At 46.3% G+C, this 23,428-nt stretch overlaps 1 protein-coding gene across 1 annotated transcript in view; it reads right to left on the reverse strand.

The window, feature by feature from the left end:
• LOC112261302 (BAH and coiled-coil domain-containing protein 1) overlaps positions 1 to 23,428 on the reverse strand; it is a 97,602-nt gene that overhangs the window by 34,108 nt on the left and 40,066 nt on the right. Inside the window, exons 4-11 of the mRNA XM_042307090.1 lie at positions 15,672 to 15,788; positions 7,977 to 10,091; positions 7,461 to 7,757; positions 7,189 to 7,311; positions 5,919 to 6,112; positions 4,549 to 4,888; positions 2,638 to 3,278; positions 2,016 to 2,307 (exon numbers count right to left, since the gene is read on the reverse strand). Coding sequence (XP_042163024.1) covers positions 2,016 to 2,307; positions 2,638 to 3,278; positions 4,549 to 4,888; positions 5,919 to 6,112; positions 7,189 to 7,311; positions 7,461 to 7,757; positions 7,977 to 10,091; positions 15,672 to 15,788 — 4,119 coding nt within the window. The remainder of the gene's footprint in view (positions 1 to 2,015; positions 2,308 to 2,637; positions 3,279 to 4,548; positions 4,889 to 5,918; positions 6,113 to 7,188; positions 7,312 to 7,460; positions 7,758 to 7,976; positions 10,092 to 15,671; positions 15,789 to 23,428) is intronic.

A 23,428-nucleotide genomic window follows, 5' to 3' on the forward strand; every position in this document is an offset into this window, starting at 1 on the left:
GGAGGACGATGCAGAGGAGAAAGAGGAGGATACGGGAGGACGAGGTAGAGGAGAAGGAGGAGGAGAAGGGAAGATGAGGCAGAGGAGGAGGAGAAGGCAGGGCGAGGCAGAGGAGAAAGAGCAGGAGAAGGGAGGACAAGGTAGAGGAGGAGGAGAAGGGAAGATGAGGCAGAGGAGGATGAGGCAGAGGAGGAGAAGGGAGGATGAGGCAGAGGATAAGGAGGAGGAGAAGGGATGACGAGGCAGAGGCGAAAGAAGAGGAGACGGGAGGACGAGGTAGAGGAGAAGGAGGAGGAGAAGAGAGGACAAGGTAGAGGAGAAGGAGGAGGAGAAGAGAGGACATGTTAGAAGAGAAGGAGGAGAAGCAATAAGGCTAAGTATGTAGTTATTGTCCTACATCTCCTCATTACCGACATGGACACAAACCAATTTACCCTCCAGGGGGAGGAGAGGAGGGAGGAGAGGAGGGAAGAGGGGAAAGAAGGGTACTGACTCAGTCTACTAAGGAGAAAGATAGGGAGGGGGAAGACATAGAGAGAGAGAGAGAGAGAGAGAAAGAGAGAGGATCAAACACCACTGTAAATTCAACCCATATTTATGTTTATTTATTTTCCCTTTTGTACTTTAACTATTTGCACATAATATGACATTGGAAATGTCTTTATTCTTTTGGAACTGTTGTGAGTGTTATGTGTACTATACATTTTTTATTGCTTATTTCACTTTTGTTTATTATCTATTCCATTTGCTTTGGCAATGTGAACATATGCTTCCCATGCCAATAAAGTCCTTAAAGTGAAAAGAGAGAGGGGGGGGAGGGACATTGCAAGAGAAAGAAGGAGAAGGCAGAGGGAAGGAAGGCGAGTGAGCAATAGACATTTAGACCAGTCGACAGAGCAGAAGAGAAGAGAGATGGATGATAGAGGAAAAAGAGAGAGAAAGGGGTGTGTCTGCTTGGCCAATAAGGAGCAGTGTCTGATTTTACTACTGACCCACTCACAGCTGGACCACTGGAGCTGAAGGGATATTCACTTACAATATTACAAAGCTGTGTGTAAGCTCAAACCATAGACCAGGCAGGGCACAAATAATATATTAAACGAGAGGAGGGCTGGGAGAAGGAACAGACCATAAGGGATGGAGAGAGTGTGAGAGAGAAAGTGGGATAAAGAGAGAGTTAATGAAATAATTAATGAACCAATACCCTCAGAGAGAGAGAGACAGAGAGAGAGAGAGAGAGACAGAGAGAGAGACAGGAAGGAAGGAAAGAAGGTAGGATGTATCCTGTCCTGGTTGGTGGAGGACAGCGGAGTCTGGTCTGTCAGATCTCTGGGCCAATGAGATGCTCTGGTTACACCTGACTTGATAACATCACCGCTGACATCAACAGGCCTAGTTAAGCCACCCTGAGGAAGGCCGCCACAGATCGATACCTTCCTCCCACCCTCCCGCCACACACAAAGCTGTGCCGCACCTAATAAGTATTTGCACTTAATTCTGTCATCAGGAAGGAATTACACAGAACATTACATGGCTTTTATAAATGATAAGAAGAAACAAGGACAAATGGAGAAAAGCACAGCCAGTGTGGTTCATCAGGGATAACTTAACAGTTTATACACACGCACACACAAGTGTAAATAAAAACATCTTCTCTCAGGGGGACAAGGGGAAAATATCAATTGTTTAAAGTAGAACTGTTTTAAACAAGAGCTTCTAATTAGTCAAGCTACACTCCAGAGCCTGAGGGAGGGAGGGAGGGAGAGAGGGAGGGGGGGGACACTAACATTATTGTATTGTTTCTCTCTCCTATCTATCCATTTACCCTCTCCCCCTCTCCTCATCCATCCCCCCTTTCCCATACAAATCCACCCCATCTCCCCCAACTACATCTCATCCTCCAGGGAAACATTTGATCTTTGGAGTTGAACAGAGAACATAGGAAGGAAGCTACACAGTCAGTGTGTGTGGTGTGTGTGAATGTGTGTGCTCTCACACATTTTCTCTCCACTCACCTCCTGTCGCTCTCTCCTTCTCCCTGTTCCTCTGCAGTATCCCCAGCTCAGCCAACTCTCCCAGTATCTCCATGCCTCGGTGTGGGAGTGGGTGTGGGGCAGGCAGCGGTGTAGTGGAGGGGAGCATAGCGGGGTAGCGTTCATCCTGGGTGGCACACAGCGCCGCAGCGATGAGAAGCTCCAGACTCCAGATGCAGGGATCATCACTGAGGGTAGAGGACGGTGTTGGAGTTGGAGTTGGGGTTGGGGCTTGGGCTCGGGGTGGGGGTGGGGGTGGGGCTGGGTTTGGGGCTGGGGATGGGGTTGGGGCTGGGGTTGGGGCTGGGGCTGAGGCTGGGGTTGGGGTTGGGGCTTGGGGTGGGGATGGGGGTGGGGGTGGGGCTGGGGCTGGGGTTGGGGTTGGGGCTGGGTTTGGGGCTGGGGCTGAGGTTGAGTTTGGGGTTGGAGAATTCTGGGGGCTGCTTAGTAACTCCACAGAGGCTTCACTCTGACTCCTCCTACCCCCTTCCTTCTCCTTCTCCTTCTTACCCTTCTCTCTCTCCTCCTTCTCCTCTACGTTCTGCTCCTCCTTACACTTCTCTCTCTCCTCCTTCTCCACTACCCCCTCCTCCTTACTCTTCTCTCTCTCCTCATTCTCCACTACCTCCTCCTCCTTACTCTTCTCTCTCTCCTCCTTCTCTAGCTCCTCCTCCTTGCTCTTCTCTCTCTCCTTCTTCTCCTCTACATCCTTCTCCTCCTCATTACAATCTGGTATGTGGTTATTTTTCAACTCTACTGAACTTTCCTCCTTCTCCTCCTCTTTCTTCTCCTCTGCTGGTTGTGAGTATTTTAAGCCAGCTGGCTGAGCCAGGCAGCCCACAAAGACCTCTCCTTTCTGGGCATCCTCAGATGCAGAGATTGGGGCTGGAGCTGGAACTGTGGCTGGGGATGGGGATGAGTTTGAAACTTGGGCAGGACAAGGCACCATTTCAGGGGTCTTCACTCCAAATAGTGGGGGCTCAGATACTGATTGCCCATCCACCTCTGCTCCTTCTTGTTCCCTTTCTACAACTCCACTAGATTCTACAACTGTGCAGCCGTTCTCCTTCTCTTTTCCCGCATCCTCATTCTCCACAATCCTTGTGGTGTGTGGGCAGAGCTTAGGGCAGGGTTCAGTTGGCTCCACCTCTAGATCAGCATGTTCAGCAAATCGAGCCTCCTCTAGGGAAGGATCAGCCTTGTAACGCATGCCGATTTCTGGATAGGTGTAACCTGGTGGAAGATCTGAGACAGAGAAAGAATATAAATGCCTTAGGTCAAGACTAATAATCAATCAATCAGTAAGGCAACAGAGAGCTAGAATAGTTGGGGACATGGCTACAGTAAGTGTACAGGCAGCAGGAGATAGGGAATTCCAGCAGTTTGTGCATCTAGGCTATATATGTGTGTGTGTGTGTGTGTTTCTTATCTTTCCTACAGCTTCATCTTCTCTCTCCTATGGTGTAGGGGTTTCTTATCTTTCCTACAGCTTCATCCTATCTCTCCTGGGGTGTAGGGGTTTCCTATCTTTCCTACAGCTTCATCCTCTCTCTCCTGGGGTGTAGGGGTTTCTTATCTTTCCTACAGCTTCATCCTCTCTCTCTCCTGGGGTGTAGGGGTTTCTTATCTTTCCTACAGCTTCATCCTATCTCTCCTGGGGTGTAGGGGTTTCTTATCTTTCCTACAGCTTCATCCTCTCTCTCCTGGGGTGTAGGGGTTTCTTATCTTTCCTACAGCTTCATCCTCTCTCTCCTGGGGTGTAGGGGTTTCTTATCTTTCCTACAGCTTCATCCTCTCTCTCCTGGGGTGTAGGGGTTTCCTCTCTCAACACCTCTACTGCTATCTGGTCTCCACCTTTCTTTCCATATCCTTCTGTCACACATTCTCTATAAATGTTTATCTCTCCCGCTACTCCTCTCCCTCTCTTGCTTTCTCTCTCACACACATTTTGGCTCTCCCTCCTCCTTCCCTCTCTCTCACTCTCTCTCCTTCTCTCCCTCCTCTTTTATCTCAGTAGTAAATGGAGGCTGGTACAGACCATAACCTTGGGAACAGATGAAATGTTCCAGTGTTTGTCTCTCCTCCACAGAGCAGAGGGAATCAGGGAGAAGACCAACTCTGTCTATCCTCTTGTGTCTGTATTTTAGGGGGTGTTGATGAATACTATATCAGACATAAAGACACAGCACAAGAGAGAGAGCCAGAGACTAAAGCTCAAGAGGGAGTGCCTGTGGTGCATATTTGTGAGTAAAATGAAGAAACTGAGAAAGCTGGGAGAGAGTGTGTGACAGGGTCAGAGTGCGTGGGCTACTTGTGTGTGACAGGGTCGGAGTGCGTGGGCTACTTGTGTGTGACAGGGTCAGGAGTACATGGGCTACTTGTGTTTGACAGGGTCAGAGTGCATGGGCTACTTGTGGGTGACAGGGTCAGAGTGCGTGGGCTACTTGTGTCTGACAGGGTCAGAGTGTGCCAGGAAACATACAGCTCAGACATCAGTCCATCCATCCAAACTCACCTGGCTCTAAGGATTGTGGGTAATCCTGAGGCGGCTGCCCCTCTCCTCTTTCCCCTCTCTCCACTACTTTTGACAGGTGTGAGGGCGCGGGGCTTAGAGCTGGGGATCTCGGGGCTGCAGCCGCAGGGCTGGGGGCGGGGTTTAGAAGGTTCTGGGGGTGTGGTCTCCTGGAAGGGGAGTGGCAGCAGGGTGATTGGTGACTGCTAGGACACACCCCCTGTGAGGGAGGGGTAGTCTTGGAGGGAGGGGTGTGGGAGAAGAGCTTAGCAGCACGAGAGGTTCTCGAGGTCTCATGGAGAGGACGGTCATCAATGGTGATAGTGGTTTCCTCTGCCTTCCTCTAAAGGGAGGTAGAGGGGAGTAGAGAAAGAAATGTAGAGGGATGGACGAAAGGAGATGTGGGAGAGAGAAAAGAGGGGGGAGAGACAGAGGGGAAAGAAGTTAGATCTGTTTTGAGCCCATGAGAAGAGCCACGTATTCCTTAAAAACCCTTACCATCATGTTAGGAACACAGTGGGGGTTCTTGGGCAAACACCACAAGCTAGTACAGACCTTTACAGACAGCCAAAGGTCATTGGCAATCTGCTAGGATCCTTTGTCTCTTGACAAACTTTCTCTTTAAAAACTAAAGACCTGTTTTTTCCCTTTCTCTATTTTGAAACGTCCCTGGCTCTTGTGGTTGAATATGCTACTGAATATGCTGAAGATGGTGAAAGCATGAACTCTGGGTTTGTTTCAGCATGTTATTTCCTAACTTCCTGATCCACGTGTGCAGACAGTTTCACAACATCATGACTGTTGGTCATGGTCAAGAGGGAACCTGCAGTGTAGAAAGATCATTTGGGTTACTGTTACTGGGAGCAAAAGTAACTGGGTTTAAGAGTATTCTCTCCATTAAAGGTTGCACACAAGTGTTGAGAGTGTATGTGTTGCCTTTGAGTAGTGTGTGTGTGTGTGTGTGTGTGTGTTTATTTGTGGGTAGTGTGTGAGTGTTACCCTTGAGTAGTGTGTGTGTGTGTTTACCTGTGAGAGTGTATATGTGTGTGTGTTTGTGTGTGTTTACCTGTGAGAGTGTGTTTACCTATGAGAGTGTGTCTGTGTTTACCTGTGGATAGTGTGTGTGTTTACCTGTGTGTGTGTGTGTGTGTGTGTGTTTACCTGTGAGAGTGTGTCTGTGTTTACCTGTGGATACCTGTGAGAGTGTGTGTTTTTACCTGTGAGAGTGTGTGTGTGTTTTACCTGTGAGAGTGTGTGTGTGTGTTTACCTGTGAGAGTGTGTGTGTGTGTTTACCTGTGAGAGTGTGTGTGTGTGTGTTTTTTACCTGTGAGAGTGTGTGTGTGTTTACCTGTGAGAGTGTGTGTGTGTTTACCTGTGAGAGTGTGTGTTGTCGGTGCATGTGCTCCATGGCCCTGTGTTGTTGTTGATGGTGGTGGTGCTGCAGGGCATAGAGCTCCTGTTGTCGTAGGAACGGAGAACGGGAGTAAACAGAGTGATGCTGCATGTGGGGTGACAGGCCTCGGGCTCCATAGACCGAGGGCCACAGAGCTGACTGCTCCATCACATCTAGAGAGAGCAAGAGAGAGAGAGCGAGAGAGAGAGAGAGAGATAGAGAGAGAGAGAGAGAGAGAGAGAGAGAGAGAGAGAGAGTTTGCAGCAATTTCTGGAGGCCTGTTTTCACTTTGTCATTGTGGGTTGTTGTGTGTATATTGATGAGGAAAGGGATGTATTTGCTCCATTTTAGTGTGGGGCTGTAACGTAACAAAGGGTGGAAAAGGGAAGGGGTTTGAATACTTTCCAAATGCACTGTATTTGCACATAATATTACATTTGAAATGTCTTTATTCTTTTGGAACTTTTGTGAGTGCAATGTGTACTGTTTTTTTATTGTTTATTTCACTTTGGTTTGTTAACTATTTCACTTGCTTTGGAAATGTAAACATATGTTTCACATACCAATAAAGCCCTTTAAATTGAAATTGAATTGAGAGAGGATCTAACTGTGTTGTTTCTGTCAGTGTGGCCTCAGCCTTGAGCCTCAGACATCTCTCTCTCTCTCTCTCGTGTCTTTATGTGCATGGCAAGACACACATTCCCATACATCCCATCAGACGCACACACACATCCCTCCGTGGCTGCCACTGCCATTGCTGGGAGCCTTTGTTCTGTGAGATTAACCTGAGTGGGCTTAAGTTTCCCTGGGGAAGGGTTCAGTGGATGCACTTCCCCTCTCTGTATGAACTCCCAAGGAGCGAGGCAAGAGAGCAGGCAGATAATTACATTTCACAGCCTGTTTGCAAAGGAGCAGCAACACACACACACGCCACTATCATCTGACTAGGCCATACCTCACACACACCGCAAAATTCCACCACATAGGAACACACACTCATACACTGCATCTCTCTGTCTGTAGCTGAACCATGAGAAGAAGTGCCATCTCTCTCCCTGTGTTTTAGTATCATTAGCTAATCCTAGTAAAATGGTTGACTAAGTCTCTGTTTTTCATGGCTCTGATAATGGGTAATCTGATAATTATGCAAACCATTCTAATGGAGGTTCATCTTCAGCGCTGGCTAACTGGCTGAGTGTGTGTGTGTGTGTGTGTGTACAGGGCCTGCATGTGTGTTTGTGTGTCATACCCAGGTGGTGGTGTGCAGGCTCAGAGGGCAGGACCACCAGGGAGCCAGAGGGGTCCTGGGACAGAGGCAGGCCAGGGCCGAACCCTGGGCCCATACTCTGGTGCAGCGCTGCATGGCTCAGACCTGAGAGACAGAAAACACAAGATTAGAACATGAACTTTGGGTTTGTTTCTGCATGTTATTTCCACACTTCCTGATCCACGTGTAAAGACAGTTGCACAACATTGCGAGCGTTTATCATGGACTGTGGGGAAACTGCATGCTCAGCTCACCATATGAATGGCCCATCCAGAGGGAGGGACTTCCAGTCCGCTGCATCCAATGGTGGTGGGAGTGAGCAGAAGGGTCTCCACCTAATTGGCTGGCCCCGCCAGGCACCAGAAGGTGAGAGGTCAGGTCACCATGGCAACTGCTGGATGGGTGGATCCTGGCAAACTCCACTCTCTCCTGGCTTTCCCTGATGAGGAGTTCTCTGTCTCGGTCGAGGTGATGAAGGCTGAGCTGCTCCTCAGTCATCCTCTTCCTCTCTTCTGCCTCCCGGCCCAGCGGGTACACAGACCGAGACACACCTGGCAACATACAAAGAGAGGGTTTAGAAAGCAGATATGGCAACCTTAAAACAAAGCTAACCTAGCAATGTCAAAATTCATAATTCATAATCCATAAGTAATGCCAGACTTCTAACACAATGCAGCTGTAGAAAAAGTTGCAAAACCATTAAAAAAACGTTTAGATAGTGAAGTTAATATAAATACAGAGACATACAGATACATAGATCCAGCTCTCACCTTTGACACTGGGCAGCACCCTGCCCTGTCGGCTGTGTCCTGGGGAGGTGTCTGATGGGTGTTGGGGGGGCTCTCTCTGCCGGGCGACCGCCACAGCTATACCCACAGGGGGCTGTCGTACCTCCCCCTCCCCGTGTGTCTCCCCCGCCTCCCTTCTACCTCTCCCCCCTCCGTCCATCCTCTCCCCCTCGCTGGTGGACCCTCTCCTGGGTGGTAGGGGCTGTTTGGGGGGCTCCTGAGGGGTGCTGGATCTACCCCCCTTCTCGCCCCCCGGCTTCAGGCAGCCCAGCCCCCCGAAGAGACTCCTCTGGGAGAGCAGCAAAGGCTGCTGGGAACTGTAGTTCATCAGGTTCTTCATGGCGCTGCTCTCTCCTTCTGGGTGGGGGGAGGAGTGGGAGGAGGGGTGAGGTGCTGTCTTACAGTGCTGTTGATCGTGGTGGTTTTGAGTCTTGTTATCTGGGTAGGACTCTGTGTATGGGGAGATCCTCCTCTCATCTTCTTGGGGACTACTCGGTATCCCCCAGGGGTGCAGCGTGGGGGGAGTTTGACCCCTGTACCCCATGACAACACCCTCACTCTTCTGATTCTGCTTCCCCCCCTCTCTCCCCCTCTCAGTCCCTGATCCATCAGAACCCGACCCGCTTCCATGACTACTGTGCCGCTGGTGCAGTATCCTAGCAACCTTCTGTCCCTCTCTCTGGGCACCTCCACTCCCCCCCAACCCCCCCCTTCCATCAGGAGGACCTGAGTGTGAACAGTCCCGGAAGGGCGGGGTGCTGGCGTAGGGCCCAGTCTTGGTGGCTTGGTGCCCAGGCCTGGGGTGAGCACTCTGGGCTTCCAGAGGCAGGGAGGCCCGGTAGACCTCTAGGACCTCCAGGTCTCCCCTGGAGGAAGAAGCCTCTAGGCTGCAAGAGCGAGGCCCAGACTGGCGGTTAGGGTTATGTGGCTGAGGCTGGGAGTTGGGCTGGGTGTTCTGGCTGTGGTGTTGGTTGTAGTTGTGGTTCTGGTTCCAGTCCGGGGGCTTGTCTGCCTTGCAGTAGCCCAGCTGCTGCTGTGGCTGTGGCTGCTGCGTCTGGGACGGCGGCTTCCTCTGGCAGCTACTAGACTGAGGACGATCAGGATGAGGATGTAGAGAAGGAAGACTTTCACTAGATCCTCCTCCTCCTCCGCTGTTCTCTGCCCCTTTTCCACCCTTATCACCTCCTCCTCCTCCTCCTCCTCCTCCAGCACCATGGCAGTCAGGGGACCCCATGTCCCCTAAAGGCCCGACTGAGGGGATGTACGTTGGGCCAGAGACTTTTACCTCCCTCCCAGATACTCCGTCTTTAGGATGGGTGAGGGTGAGTGGGGCGGGGGCAGGGGGGCAGTAGAACTCAGGGTGAGGGTGATGGGGGTGATGAGGGTGGTGCAGCCAGCCCCCTCCCACAGCAGGGCCCATGTGTAGGGGTGGAGGAGGGGGCGGGGGCATGGAGTAGGAAGCCATGGCATGGGGGTTGTGGGGTCCCATCATGGCTGCGCGACGCAGACAGTCTGACGAGGAGGAGGGGAGAGTTTCGCTTATCCTCATCTCCCCGCTCACCCCCCCTTCCTTGGAGCATCGCCTCGTCCCCCCACTACCACTCCCCTGGGGTCTGCTACCCCCTCCACTCCCACAGCTGTTCAGGGACCCGTCCTTGGACACAGAATCTCCGTTGGATAGTTTGCTAAGTTGAGCACAGTTGTGTTTGGAGCCCTGGTTTGCGGGGTCGTCCTTGTATTCTGTGGGCAGGTTGGGGGTTTTGTGTCTGTGGTCCTCCTCACCCATGTGAGTGGGGAGGGAGTGGGGTTGAGAGAACGGATGACGCTGATGTTGATGGTGTTGATGATGATGTCTCTCTTTGCTCTCCTGGTGTCTCTCTTTGCTGATGGATCTCTCTTTCGACACACTCTTTTCCACCATCCCCAGTTCCTTGGAGCTCTTTTGGAGACCCCCTCCACCTCCTCCTCCCCCAGAGTCTGTTTCTCTGCTGCAGGACCCCAGAGGATGTCCGGGGGCAGTCCTAGACAGTGGCGGAAGGCTGTGATTGGTTGAGAGAAGAGGGGACTGGGACGGCAGGCTTCGCAAGTAGAAATGATCTGAAAATAAATGACATAGTTTAAATTTTATTTATAAGCATTACAAATACAGTGGGGAGAACAAGTATTTGATACACTGCCGATTTTGCAGGTTTTCCTACTTACAAAGCATGTAGAGGTCTGTAATTTTTATCATAGGTACAGTTCAACTGTGAGAGACGGAATCTAAAACAAAAATCCAGAAAATCACATTGTATGATTTTTAAGTAATTCATTTGCATTTTATTGCATGACATAAGTATTTGATACATCAGAAAAGCAGAACTTAATATTTGGTACAGAAACCTTTGTTTGCAATTACAGAGATCATACGTTTCCTGTAGTTCTTGACCAGGTTTACACACACTGCAGCAGGGATTTTGGCCCACTCCTCCATACAGACCTTCTCCAGATCCTTCAGGTTTCGGGGCTGTCGCTGGGCAATACGGACTTTCAGCTCCCTCCAAAGATTTTCTATTGGGTTCAGGTCTGGAGACTGGCTAGGCCACTCCAGGACCTTGAGATGCTTCTTACGGAGCTACTCCTTAGTTTCCCTGGCTGTGTGTTTCGGGTGGTTGTCATGCTGGAAGACCCAGCCACGACCCATCTTCAATGCTCTTACTGAGGGAAGGAGGTTGTTGGCCAAGATCTCGCGATACATGGCCCCATCCATCCTCCCCTCAATACGGTGCAGTCGTCCTGCCCCTTTGTAGAAAAGCATCCCCAAAGAATGATGTTCCCACCTCCATGCTTCACGGTTGGCATGTTGTTCTTGGGGTTGTACTCATCCTTCTTCTTCTTCCAAACACAGCGAGTGGAGTTTAGACCAAAAAGCTCTATTTTTGTCTCATCAGACCACATGACCTTCGCCCATTCCTCCTATGGATCATCCAGATGGTCATTGGCAAACTTCAGACGGGCCTGGACATGCACTGGCTTGAGCAGGGGGACCTTGCGTGCGCTGCAGGATTTTAATCCATGACGGCGTAGTGTGTTACTAATGGTATTCTTTGAGACTGTGGTCCCAGCGCTCTTCAGGTCATTGACCAGGTCCTGCCTTGTAGTTCTGGGCTGATCCCTCACCTTCCTCATGATCATTGATGCCCCACAAGGTGAGATCTTGCATGGAGCCCCAGGCCGAGGTTGATTGACCGTCATCTTGAACTTCTTCCATTTTCGAATAATTGCGCCAACAGTTGTTGCCTTCTCACCAAGCTGCTTGCCTATTGTCCTGTAGCCCATCCCAGCCTTGTGCAGGTCTACAATTTCATCCCTGATGTCCTTACACAGCTTTCTGGTCTTGGCCATTGTGGAGAGGTTGGAGTCTGTTTGATTGAGTGTGTGGACAGGTGTCTTTTATACAGGTAACGAGTTCAAACGGGTGCAGTTAATACAGGTAATGAGTGGAGAACAGGAGGGCTTCTTAAAGAAAAACTAACAGGTCTGTGAGAGCCGGAATTCTTACTGGTTGGTAGGTGATCAAATACTTATGTCATGCGATAAAATGCGAATTAATGACTTAAAAATCATACAATGTGATTTTCTAGATTTTTGTTTTAGATTCCGTCTCTCACAGTTGAAGTGTACCTATGTTCAAAATTACAGACCTGTACATGCTTTGTAAGTTGGAAAACCTGCAAAATTGGCAGTGTATCAAATACTTGTTCTACCAACTGTATATATTTGGAAAATGAAATAATATTTTTAAAAAGAGGAAAAATCTCTGTCTCTCAATTCAATTCAAGGGGCTTTATTGACATTGGAAACATATGTTTACACTGCCAAAGCAAGTGGAATAGACCAACAAAAATGTAAAAAGTACATATTACACTAACAAGTTCCAAAATAATAGAGACATTTCAAATGTTAAAGTACAAAAGCAAAAATAAATAAAAATAAGTAAAGGTTTGTATTCACGATGGTGTTTGTTCTTCACTGGCTGCCCTTTTCTTGTGGCAACATGTCACACATATTGCTAATGGGATTGCACACTAGATAAGGGATTTTATCCAATTTGAGTTTGTTTTCTAATTCTTTGTGGATCTGTGTAACCTGACGGAACTATGTGTCTCTATTATGGTCATACATTTGGCAGGAGTTTAGGAAGTACAGCTTAGTTTCCATTTCATTTTGTGGGCAGTGTGCACATAACATGTCTGCCTACGATGGCCTTTCTCAATAGCAAGACTTTGCTCACTGAGACTGTACATAGTCAAACGCATTCTTTTAAGTTTGGGTCAGTCACAGTGTTCAGGTATTCTGCCACTGTGTACTCTCTGTTTAGGGCCAAAGATCATTCTAGTATGCTCCGTTTTTTTGTTAATTCTTTCCAATGTGTCAATTTGTATTCTGATGATTTGGTTGGGTTTAATTGTGCTGCTGTCCTGGGGCTCTGTGTGGTCTGTTTGTGTTTGTGACCAGCTTGCTTAGGGGACTCTTCTCTAGGTCCATCTCTCTGTAGGTGATGGCTTTGTTATGGAAGGTTTGGGAATCGCTTCCTTTTAGGTGGTTGTAGAATTTAAGGGCTCAATTATGGATTTTGATAATTAGCGGGTATCAGCCTAATTCTGCTCTGCATGCATTATTTGATGTTTTACATTGTACACAGATAAAAAATAATAAAAAATCTGCATGCATAGTCTCAATTTGGTGTTTGTCCCATTTTGTGAATACTTGATTGGTGAGCAGAGCCCAAACCGTAAAGGGCAATGGGTTCTATAACTGATTCAAGTATTTTTAGCCAGATCCTAATTGGTATGTCAAATGTTATGTTCCTTTTGATGACATAGAATGCCCTTCTTGCCTTGTCTCTCAGATCGTTCACAGCTTTGTGGAAGTTACCTGTGGCGCTGATGTTTAGGCCAAGGTATGTATAGTTTTTTGTGTGCTCTAGGGCAATGGCGTCTAGGTGGAATTTGTATTTGTGTTCCTGGCAACTGGACATTTTTTGGTACACCATCATTTTTGTCTTACTGAGATTTATGTCAGGAACCAGATCTGACAGAATCTGTGCAGAATATCTAGGTGCTGCTGAATTCCTTGGTTGGGGACAGAAGCACCAGATCATAGTCAAACAGCAGACATTTGACGCTGTCGTTCAGTAATTTGGTAAAAAGTCCATTTGACATTTGCTCAGTACATTGTTTTCACTGAGGAAATGTAGAAATCTGCTGTTAATGTTAATGCAGAGAATTTCCCCAAGTTTGCTATTGACGAATATTCCACGGTAGCTATTGGGGTCAAATTTGTCTCCACTTTTGTGGCTTGGGGTGATCAGTCCTTGGTTCCAAATATTGGGGAAGATGCCAGAGCTGAGGATGGTGTTAAAGTGTTTAAGTATAGCCAATTGGAATTTGTGGTCTGTATATTTTATCATTTAATTGAGGATACCATCAACACCACAGGCCTTTTTGGATTGGAGGGTTTGTATTTTGTCCTGTAGTTCATTCAATGTAATTGGAGAATCCAGTGAGTTCTTGTAGTCTTTAATAGTTGATTCTAAGATTTGTATTTGATCATGTATATGTTTTTGCTGACTGTTCTTTGTTATAGAGCCAAAAAGAGTGGAGAAGTGGTTTATGCATACATCTCCGTTTTGGATAGATAACTCTTCGTGTTGTTAGCTTAGTTTGTTCCAATTTTCCCAGAAGTTGCTTTCATGTTTTATTGATTTATCCTTTATTTAACTAGGCAAGTCAGTTAAGAACAAATTCTTATTTACAATGACGGCCTACACCAGCCAAACACGGACGACGCTGGGCCAATTGTGCGCCGCCCAATGGGACTCCCAATCACAGCTGGTTGTGATACAGCCTGGATTCGAACAAGGGTGTCTGTAGTAAGGCCTCTAGCACTGAGAAGCAGTGCCTTAGACCACTGCACAACTCAGGAGATTCTATTGATTCTTCAATTGTCACACCCTGATCTGGTTCACCTGTCCTTGTGATTGTCTCCACTCCCGCCAGGTGTTGCTTATTCTCCACAGTGTATTTATCCCTGTGTTTCCTGTCTCTCTGTGCCAGTTTGTCTTGTATGTTAGTCAAGTCAACCAGTGTGTTTTTCCCGTACTCCTTTTGCTATTCTCTTTTTGATAGTCCTCCTGGTTTTGACCCCTGCCTGACTGGACTACCTTCCCGCCTGCCTGATCATCCTGCCTGCCCTTCGGTACCTTTTGGACTATGAACTGGTTATGACACTTTTGCCTGTCCACGATCATTCTCTTGCCTTCCCCTATTGGATTAATAAACATTGTAAGACTCCAACCATCTGCCTCCTGTGTCTGCATCTGGGTCTCACCTTGTGTCATGATATCAATTACATTGAGCTGATTTCTGATGTGCTGTTCCTTCTTTTACTGTAGTGTATTTCTGTATTGTTTTAGTTATTCACCATAATGAAGACGTAGACTCAGGTTTTCCGGGTCTCTATGTTTTTGGTTGGAAAGGTTTCTCTGTTTCCTTCTTAGGTTTTTGCATTCTTCATCATGCCATTTGTCCTTGTTAATTTTCTTTGGTCGTCGGCTTCAAATTTTTATTTGATAGGGAAGCTGAGAGGTCAAATATACTGTTCAGATTTTCAACTGCCAAGTTTACACCTTCACTATTACTGTGAAACGTATTGGCCCGGAAGTTGTCTAAAAGGGATTTAATTTCTTGTTGCCTAATTGTTTTTGGTAGATTTCTACACTACTTTCCTTCCATCAATAGCATTTCTTAATATTATGCAGTTCCTTTGGCTCTGATGCCTCATGATTGAGTATTGCTCTGTTGAAGTAGAATGTGATTTTGCTGTGATCTGATAGGGGTGTCAGTGGGCTGACTGTGAACGCTCTGAGAGACTACGTTGAGGCCAGTTATGAAGTAATCTACAGTAATACTGCCAAGGGATGAGTTGTAGGTGCATGTACCGTAAGAGTCCCCTCAAAGCCTCAAATTGACTACCACACTACTTTCCTTCCATCTATAGCATTTCTTAATATTATCCAGTCTCTCTTTCTCTCCCTCTCACACACACACACATACACACACACACTCCCTCTCAGACACCCATACCTCTCTCTCTCTCTTTCATACACACACACACACACACACACACCTCTCTCTCTCTCACATACACACACATACCCACTCTCTCTCACACACGCACACCTCTCTCTGTCTCTCTCTCTCTCTCTCTCACACACCTCTCTCTCACACACCTCTCTCTCTCTCACCCACATACACACACATCTCTCTGTCTCTCTCACACACATACAAACCCCTCTCTCTCTCACACACCTATTTCTCTCTCGCACTCTCTCACATACACAACCGGTGTGAAATGGCTAGCTAGTTAGCAGAGTGTGTGCGCTAATAGCATTTCAATTGGTGACGTCACTCGCTCTGAGACCTTGAAGTAGTTGTTTCCCTTGCTGCGGTTTTTGTGGAGCGATGTGTAACGATGCTTCAAGGGTGACTATTGCCTATGTGTGCAGAGGGTCCCTGGTTTGAGCCCAGGTAGGGGCAAGGAGAGGGATGGAAGCTATACTGTTACACATACACACCTCTCTCTCTCTTAAATACCTCTCTCTCTGACACACCTCTCTCTCTGTCTCACACACACCTTTCTGAGTGTCGTAGAAGCGGTGCTGTCCGTAGAGAATGCTGCTGTTGCTATGGTGATCCAAGGAGCTCATGGGAAGAAAGGGGGAAGTCAGACCTCCTGAATACCGGGGATACCCTGAGAGAGAGTGAGGAGGAGATAAAGGAAGAGCAAGGAGAGAAAGAGAGGGAGAGAGACCAAAAGAAAGTGGGAGAGATAGAGTTAGAGAGAGGGTGGAAGTGAAACAGGGGAGGGAGGGGGAGAGAGAGATGTTAAATTTAATGTAATTGTGACATTAGGCCTAAATGCCACCAACATGATTATCCCCATCATTTACAGCAGATACAGCGGTGACAACAACAATACCAGAGAGTAACTGACAAGAGATGGGTATTTTTCAGGATGGACTTTGCTTATACAAAACAAGTCTGTGTTTTTCTCTTCAGGATGCTCAGCCTATAACCCATTTCTTTGGAACGCCGTTAAGGGTATTTGTGTGTCAAAAACAATACACGTCAAATAACACTATTTGACGTGTCAAATAAGCTTTTCATTTGACAGGTTAAATAACAAAATTCTATTATAGAATGTTGTGTGTGCTGAATTTACACGTGCCAAGCTCCACCACTACGATCACAAGTACTGTCAAAGCTCTACATAAAATAAAAGTCTGCAAACAAGCACACACCTGCCACAAACAATGTGTTTACAATACCGCGTTGGTAATAAGCCATTATTTGTTCGACTGAATGGGAAAACGTCTGTGTGTGCATTTGAAATAAGATCAAACGCGCAGGATCAAAAATGTAAGCAAATATCTTTGATACATATGTTATTAGCAACTTCTGGGGTAGCTAGCTAGCTAGCTTTAGCTTGGTACCTAGCTAGCACAAATCCAACCAGCCTGAAAACAATGACCAGGAGAAACTTCAGTCATTTTCAATATTCTTAGCAATGATTTAGGAATCCATGTGAGTAAGTATTAGCTAGGTAGCCACATGTTGTTAAACTTCAGTTCATGAAAGTAACTAGCTGTAAATGATGGGGATAATCATGTTACTTAACCCTGTTGCTCAAAGCTAATGTTATAAGCAGCCAACAAGCTTCCTCTGGTTAGTGAGGCTTGACTGGACTGGGTTATGTGTTGTGAAGCTAGCCACAATAAGGATTAGCCACAATAGTGGAATTGCGGTTGGCCTTCAAAATTAAAGTCCCTCTTTGAAACTGACAGAAGATTACAATTGGTGGAATCATGGCATATTTAGACTAGGTAATGTTAAACAACATTGGAGTGTGTAATGTGGAGCAATTACATTAGGTATTAGTCTACTTGGTGACACCCACAGAACACAACTGTGAAGAGTTTACACAAATATTAGCGTTGTAGCTCTTATCGGGGACTTTGACTGAGGGACATCACCTGACCATTCAGCCTATTGTGCGTATTGTCAATCAAATTGCACGGTAAAGCTTTACCTAAGGATTGGAGATCAATGAAATTGGATATTAGTCTACTCCGTACCCAAGTGTTTTTCCCCAACTTTCTCCTCTGAGTTCTCAGACTCCAAAACATCCACATTGTATTGTTTTTCCTCTGGAAAAGTGTTCAATACACATAGTAGGTTGACTGGTACAAAAAAATGTGGTTCAAATCAGTGGTTTCAGGTTCCCGCCGTAAGAGCTGTTCTCTGGGTATACAGTGCCTTGCAAAAGTATTCATCCCCTTTGGCGTTTTTCCTATTTTGTTGCATTACAACCTGTAATCTAAATGGATTTTTATTTAGATTTAATGTAATGGACATACACAAAATAGTTTGAATTGGTGAAGTGAAATGGAAAAAATAACTTGTTTCAAAAAATTCAAAAAAATTCAAAATGGAAAAGTGGTGCGTGCAAATGTATTCACCCTTTGCTATGAATAAAATCAAATCAAAGTTTATTTGTCACGTGCGCCGAAAACAACAGTGAAATGCTTACTTACAGGCTCTGACCAATAGTGCAAAAAAGGTATTAGGTGAACAATAGGTAGGTAAAGAGATAAAACAACAGTAAAAAGACAGGCTAAATATAGTAGCGAGGCTATAAAAGTAGTGAGGCTACATACAGACACCGGTTAGTCAGGCTGATTGAGGTAGTATGTACATGTAGATATGGTTAAAGTGATTATGCATATATGATGAACAGAGAGTAGCAGTAGCGTAAAAGAGGGGTTGGGGGGGCCACACAATGCAAATAGTCCGGGTAGCCATTTGATTACCTGTTCAAGAGTCTTATGGCTTGGGGGTAAAAACTGTTGAGAAGCCTTTTTGTCCTAGACTTGGCACTCCGGTACCGCTTGCCATGCGGTAGTAGAGAGAACAGCCTATTACTGGGGTGGCTGGGGCCTTTGACAAATTTTAGTGCCTTCCTCTGACACCACCTGTTATAGAGGTCCTGGATGGCAGAAAGCTTGATCTACTGGGCCGTTTGCACTACCCTCTGTAGCGCCTTGCGATCAGAGGCCAAGCAATTGCCGTACCAGGCAATGATGCAACCAGTGTTGTTGCAGGTGTAGATCCTTTTGAGGATCTCAGGACCCATGCCAAATCTTTTTAGTTTCCTGAGGGGCTTTGTCGTGCCCTCTTCACGACTGTCTCGGTGTGTTTGGACCATTCTAGTTTGTAGCTGATGTGGACACCAAGGTTCTTGAAGCTCTCAACCTGCTCCATTACAGCCCCGTCAATGAGAATGGGGGCGTGCTCGGTCCTCCTTTTCCTGTAGTCCACAATCATCTCCTTATCTTGGTTACGTTGAGGGATAGGTTGTTATTCTGGCACCACCCGGCCAGGTCTCTGACCTCCTCCCTATAAGCTGTCTCGTCGTTGTCGGTGATCAGGCCTACCACTGTTGTGTCATCTGCAAACTTAATGATGGTGTTGGAGTCGTGCCTGGCCTTGCAGTCGTGGGCGAACAGGGAGTACAGGAGGGGACTGAGCAAGCACCCTTGGGGAGCTCCAGTGTTGAGGATCATTGTGGCAGATGTGTTGCTACCTACCCTCACCACCTGGGGGCGGCCCGTCAGGAAGTCCAGTATCCAGTTGCAGAGGGATGTGTTTAGTCCCAGGATCCATAGCTTAGTGATGAGCTTTGAGGTTACTATGGTGTTGAACGCTGAGTTGTAGTCAATGAATAGGATTCTCACATAAGTGTTCCTCTTGTCCAGGTGGGAAAAGGCAGTGTGGAGTGCAGTAGAGATGGCATCATCTGTGGATCTGTTTGGGCGGTATGCGAATTGGAGTGGGTCTAGGGTTTCTGGGATAATGGGGTTGATGTGAGCCATTACCAATCTTTCAAAGCACTTCATGGCTACGGACGTGAGTGCTGCGGGTCTGTAGTCATTTAGGCAGGTTGCCTTTGTGTTCTTGGGCACAGGGACTATGGTGGTCTGCTTGAAACATGTTGGTATTACAGACTCAATCAAGGACATGTTGAAAATGTCAGTGAAGACACCTGCCAGTTTGTCAGCACATGCCCGGAGCACACGTCCTGGTAATCCGTCTGGCCCCGCAGTCAGGTGTATGTTGACCTGTTTAAAGGTCGTACTCAGGTCGGCTACGGAGAGCGTGATCACACAGTCGTCCGGAACAGCTGATGCTCTCATGCATGCCTCAGTGTTGCTTGCCTCGAAGTGAGCATAGAAGTGGTTTAGTAGTCTTGTGGTTTAGGCAAGTCTTGGCTTGTGTCACTGGGCAGCTCGCGGCTGTGCTTCCCTTTGTAGTCTGTAATAGTTTGCAAGCCCTGCCACATAAGACGAGCATCAGAGCCGCTGTAGTATGATTCAATCTTAGCCCTGTATTGACGCTTTGCCTGTTTGATGGTTCGTCGCAGGGCATAGCAGGATTTCTTGTAAGCTTCCAGGTTAGAGTCCCGCACCTTGAAAGAGGCAGCTCTATCCTTTAGCTCAGTGCGAATGTTGCCTGTATTTATGGCTTCTGGTTGGGGTATGTACGTACAGTCACTGTGGGGACGACGTCCTCGATGCACTTATTGATAAAGCCAGTGACTGATGTGTTGTACTCCTCAATGACATTGGAAGAATCTCGGAACATGTTGCAGTCTGTGATAGCAAAACAGTCCTGTAGTCCAGCCCTAAATAATATCTGGGACAACCAACTACCTTCAGAAGTCACATAATTAGTTAAATAAAGTCCACCGGTGTGCAATCTAAGTGTCACATGATCTGTCACATGATCTCAGTATAGATACACCTGTTCTGAAAAGCCCCAGAGTCTGCAACACCACTGAGCAAGGGGCACCACCAAGCAAGCAGCACCATGAAACCCAAGGAGCTCTCCAAACAGGTTAGGGCGAAGTTGTGGAGAAGTACAGATCAGGGTTGGGTTGTAAAAAAAAATCCTTAACTTTGAACATCCCACGGAGCACCATTAAATCCATTTTTAATGGAAAGAATATGGCATCACAACAAACCTGTCAAGAGAGGGCCGCCCACCAAAACTCACAGACCAGGCAAGTAGGGCATTTAATCAGAGAGTCAACAAAGAGACCAAAGATAACCCTGAAGGAGCTGCAAAGCTCCATGGCGGAGATTGGAGTATCTGTCCATAGGATCACTTTAAGCCGTACACTCCACATAGCTAGGCATTATGGAAGAGTGGCCTGAAAAAACACCATTGCTTAAAGAAACAAATAAGTAAACACATTTGGTTTTCGCCAAAAGGCATGTGAGAGACTCCCCAAACATATGGAAAAAAGGTACTCTGGTCAGAAGAGACTAAAATTGAGCTTTTTGGCCATCAAGGAAAACACTATTTCTGGCGCAAACCCAATACCTCACATTACCCGAGAACACCATTCCACAATGAAGCATGGTGGTGGCAGCATCATGGGGATGGGGATGTGGGGATGTGAGGTGGGGATGTGTTTCATCGGCAGGGCCTGGGAAACTGGTCAGAATTGAAGAAATGAGAGATGAAGCTAAATACAGGGAAATTCTTGAGGGAAACGTGTTTTAGTCTTCCAGAGATTTGAGACTGGGATGGAGGTTCACCTTCCCGTTCCAGCTGGACAATGACCCTAAGCATACTGCTAAAGCAGCACTCAAATTACTTGGGGGGGGGGGTGAACAGTTATGCACGCCCAAGTTTTCAGTTTTTTGTGTTATTTGTTGTTTGTTTCACAATAAAAAGCATGGCATGTTGTGTAAATCAAATGACACAACCCCCCAAAACATATTTTTTATTCCAGGTTGTAAGGCAACAAAATAGGAAAAATGCCAAGGGGGGTGAATACTTTCACAAGCCACTGTAACTGAGTAGACTGATACCCCATGTCATTGATCCACCATCCATAGGTAAGGCTGTACAGTGAAATAAGTATGGTCCCAATGCAATTCTGATGTCTAATACATCCAGTGTGAATTCAAAAGATTTTTGTCAAATGAACAAATTATTATATTTTGTTGAATTAATATAACAACATTCCAACCTCGTTTAGCATGCTATTCATTAAATTATGGCATAATTCCACTATTTGTATTCATTTGCTTCACTGTCAATAACAGACTTTTATTTTGCAGGTGAACCGCAAATTCCACTATTGTGGCTAATCCTTATTGTTCACATAGGTGGGTCCGACTACCGTTAAATCAAATAAGAACTGTCTTATAAATTAGGGGTATTTTAGATGATAACACCTACAGTTGAAGTAGAAGATGGAAGTTTACATACATTCATTAACTCGTTTTTCAACCACTCCACAAATGTCTTGTTAACAAACTATAGTTTTGGCAAGTCAGTTAGGACATCTACTTTGTGCATGACACAAGTCATTTTTTCAACAATTGATAACAGACAGATTATTTCACTTATAATTCACTGTATCACAATTCCAGTGGGTCAGAAGTTTACATACACTAACTTGACTGTGGCTTTAAACAGCTTGGAAAATTCCAGAAAATGTTATGGCTTTAGAAGCTTCTGATAGGCTAATTGACATCATTTGAGTCAATTGGAGGTGTACCTGTGGATGTATTTCAAGGCCTACCTTCAAACTCAGTGCCTTTGCTTGACATCATGGAAAATTCAGAAGAAATCAGCCAAGACCTCAGAAAACACTTGTAGACTTCCACAAGTCTGGTTCATCCTTGGGAGCAATTTCCAAATGCCTGAAGGTACCACGTTCATCTGTGCAAACAATAGTGCGCAAGTATAAACACCATGGGACCACGCAGCCATCATACCTCTCAGGAAGGAGCCGCGTTCTGTCTCCTAGAGATGAACATACTTTGGTGCGAAAAGTGCAAATCAATCCCAGAACAACAGGAGAGGACCTTGTGAAGATGCTGGAGGAAAAAGGTACAAAAGTATTTTTATCCACAGTTAAATAAGTCCTATATCGACATAACCTGAAAGGCCACTCAGCAAGTATGAAGCCACTGCTCCGAAACCACCCTAAAAAAGCCTGACTACGGTTTGCAACTGCAAACCGTGTGGACAAAGATGTGGACAAAGATGGTTCTTTTTGGAGAAATGTCCTCTGGTCTGATGAAACAAAAATAGAACTGTTTGGCCATAATGACCATCGTTACTGTTTGGAGGAAAAAGGGGGATGCTTGCAAGCCGAAGAACACCATCCCAACCGTGAAGCACGGGGGTGGCAGCATCATGTTGTGGGGGTGCTTTGCTGCAGTAGGGACTGGTGCACTTCACAAAATAGATGGCATCATGAGGTTGGAAAATTATGTGGATATATTGAAGCAACATCTCAAGACATCAGTCAGGAAGTTAAAGCTTGGTTGCAAATGGGTCTTCCAAATGGACAATGACCCCAAGCATAGTTCCATAGTTGTGGCAAAATGGCTTAAGGACAACAAAGTCAAGGTGTTGGAGTGGCCATCACAAAACTCTGACCTCAACCCTATAGAAAATTTGTGGGCAGAACTGAAAAAGCGTGTGCGAGCAAGGAGGCCTACAAACCTGACTCAGTTACACCAGCTCTGTTAGGAGGAATGGGCCAAAATTCACCCAACTTATTGTGGGAAGCTTGTGGAAGGCTACCCAAAATGTTTGACCCAAGTTAAACAATTTAAAGGCAATGCTACCAAATACTAATTGAGTGTATGTAAACTTCTGACCCACTGGGAATGTGATGAAAGTTATGAAAGCTGAAATAAATAATTCTCTCTACTATTATTCTGACATTTCGAATTCTTAAAATAAAGTGGTTATCCTAATTGACCTAAGACAAGGAATTCTTACTACGATTAAATGTCAGGAATTGTGGAAAACTGATTTTAAATGTATTTGGCTAAGGTGTATGCAAACCTCCGACTTCAACTGTAGCTAGATACAGTAGTTATCTGGCTAACTACAGCTACTGAAACAGATTATGTTGTTTTGCTATGTTTTTGGGAAAGAACATTGTTTGCATCCATCAGCTAGCTAGATTTTGTTTATGACCAGCGTTGTCCAGAGCTTGGGGAAGTGTGTCTGGGCTCGTGCGACAGCGGTAGGTGCGTGAGACAAAACTTTACCAGCATCATAGCATACGTATCTGTGAATCCTTGTGACAATGAACTCAATGTGTAATACCTACGTAAAAAATATACGAACATGTCATATTCAGGTCCTGATTGATCAACAAGCTTATTTGACGTGTATCTTTTTTGACTCGCAAAGATCCAAATGGCGTTCCATACATTTCAACCCATCCTTTCACACACACACAGTTCTTCCCAGGGGGTCAGCGGGAGGTAAATGGCCAGTCCACTAAACTCCTTG

Source organism: Oncorhynchus tshawytscha, linkage group LG27 (genome assembly GCF_018296145.1).
Source record: "Oncorhynchus tshawytscha isolate Ot180627B linkage group LG27, Otsh_v2.0, whole genome shotgun sequence".
Lineage (NCBI taxonomy): Eukaryota > Metazoa > Chordata > Actinopteri > Salmoniformes > Salmonidae > Oncorhynchus > Oncorhynchus tshawytscha.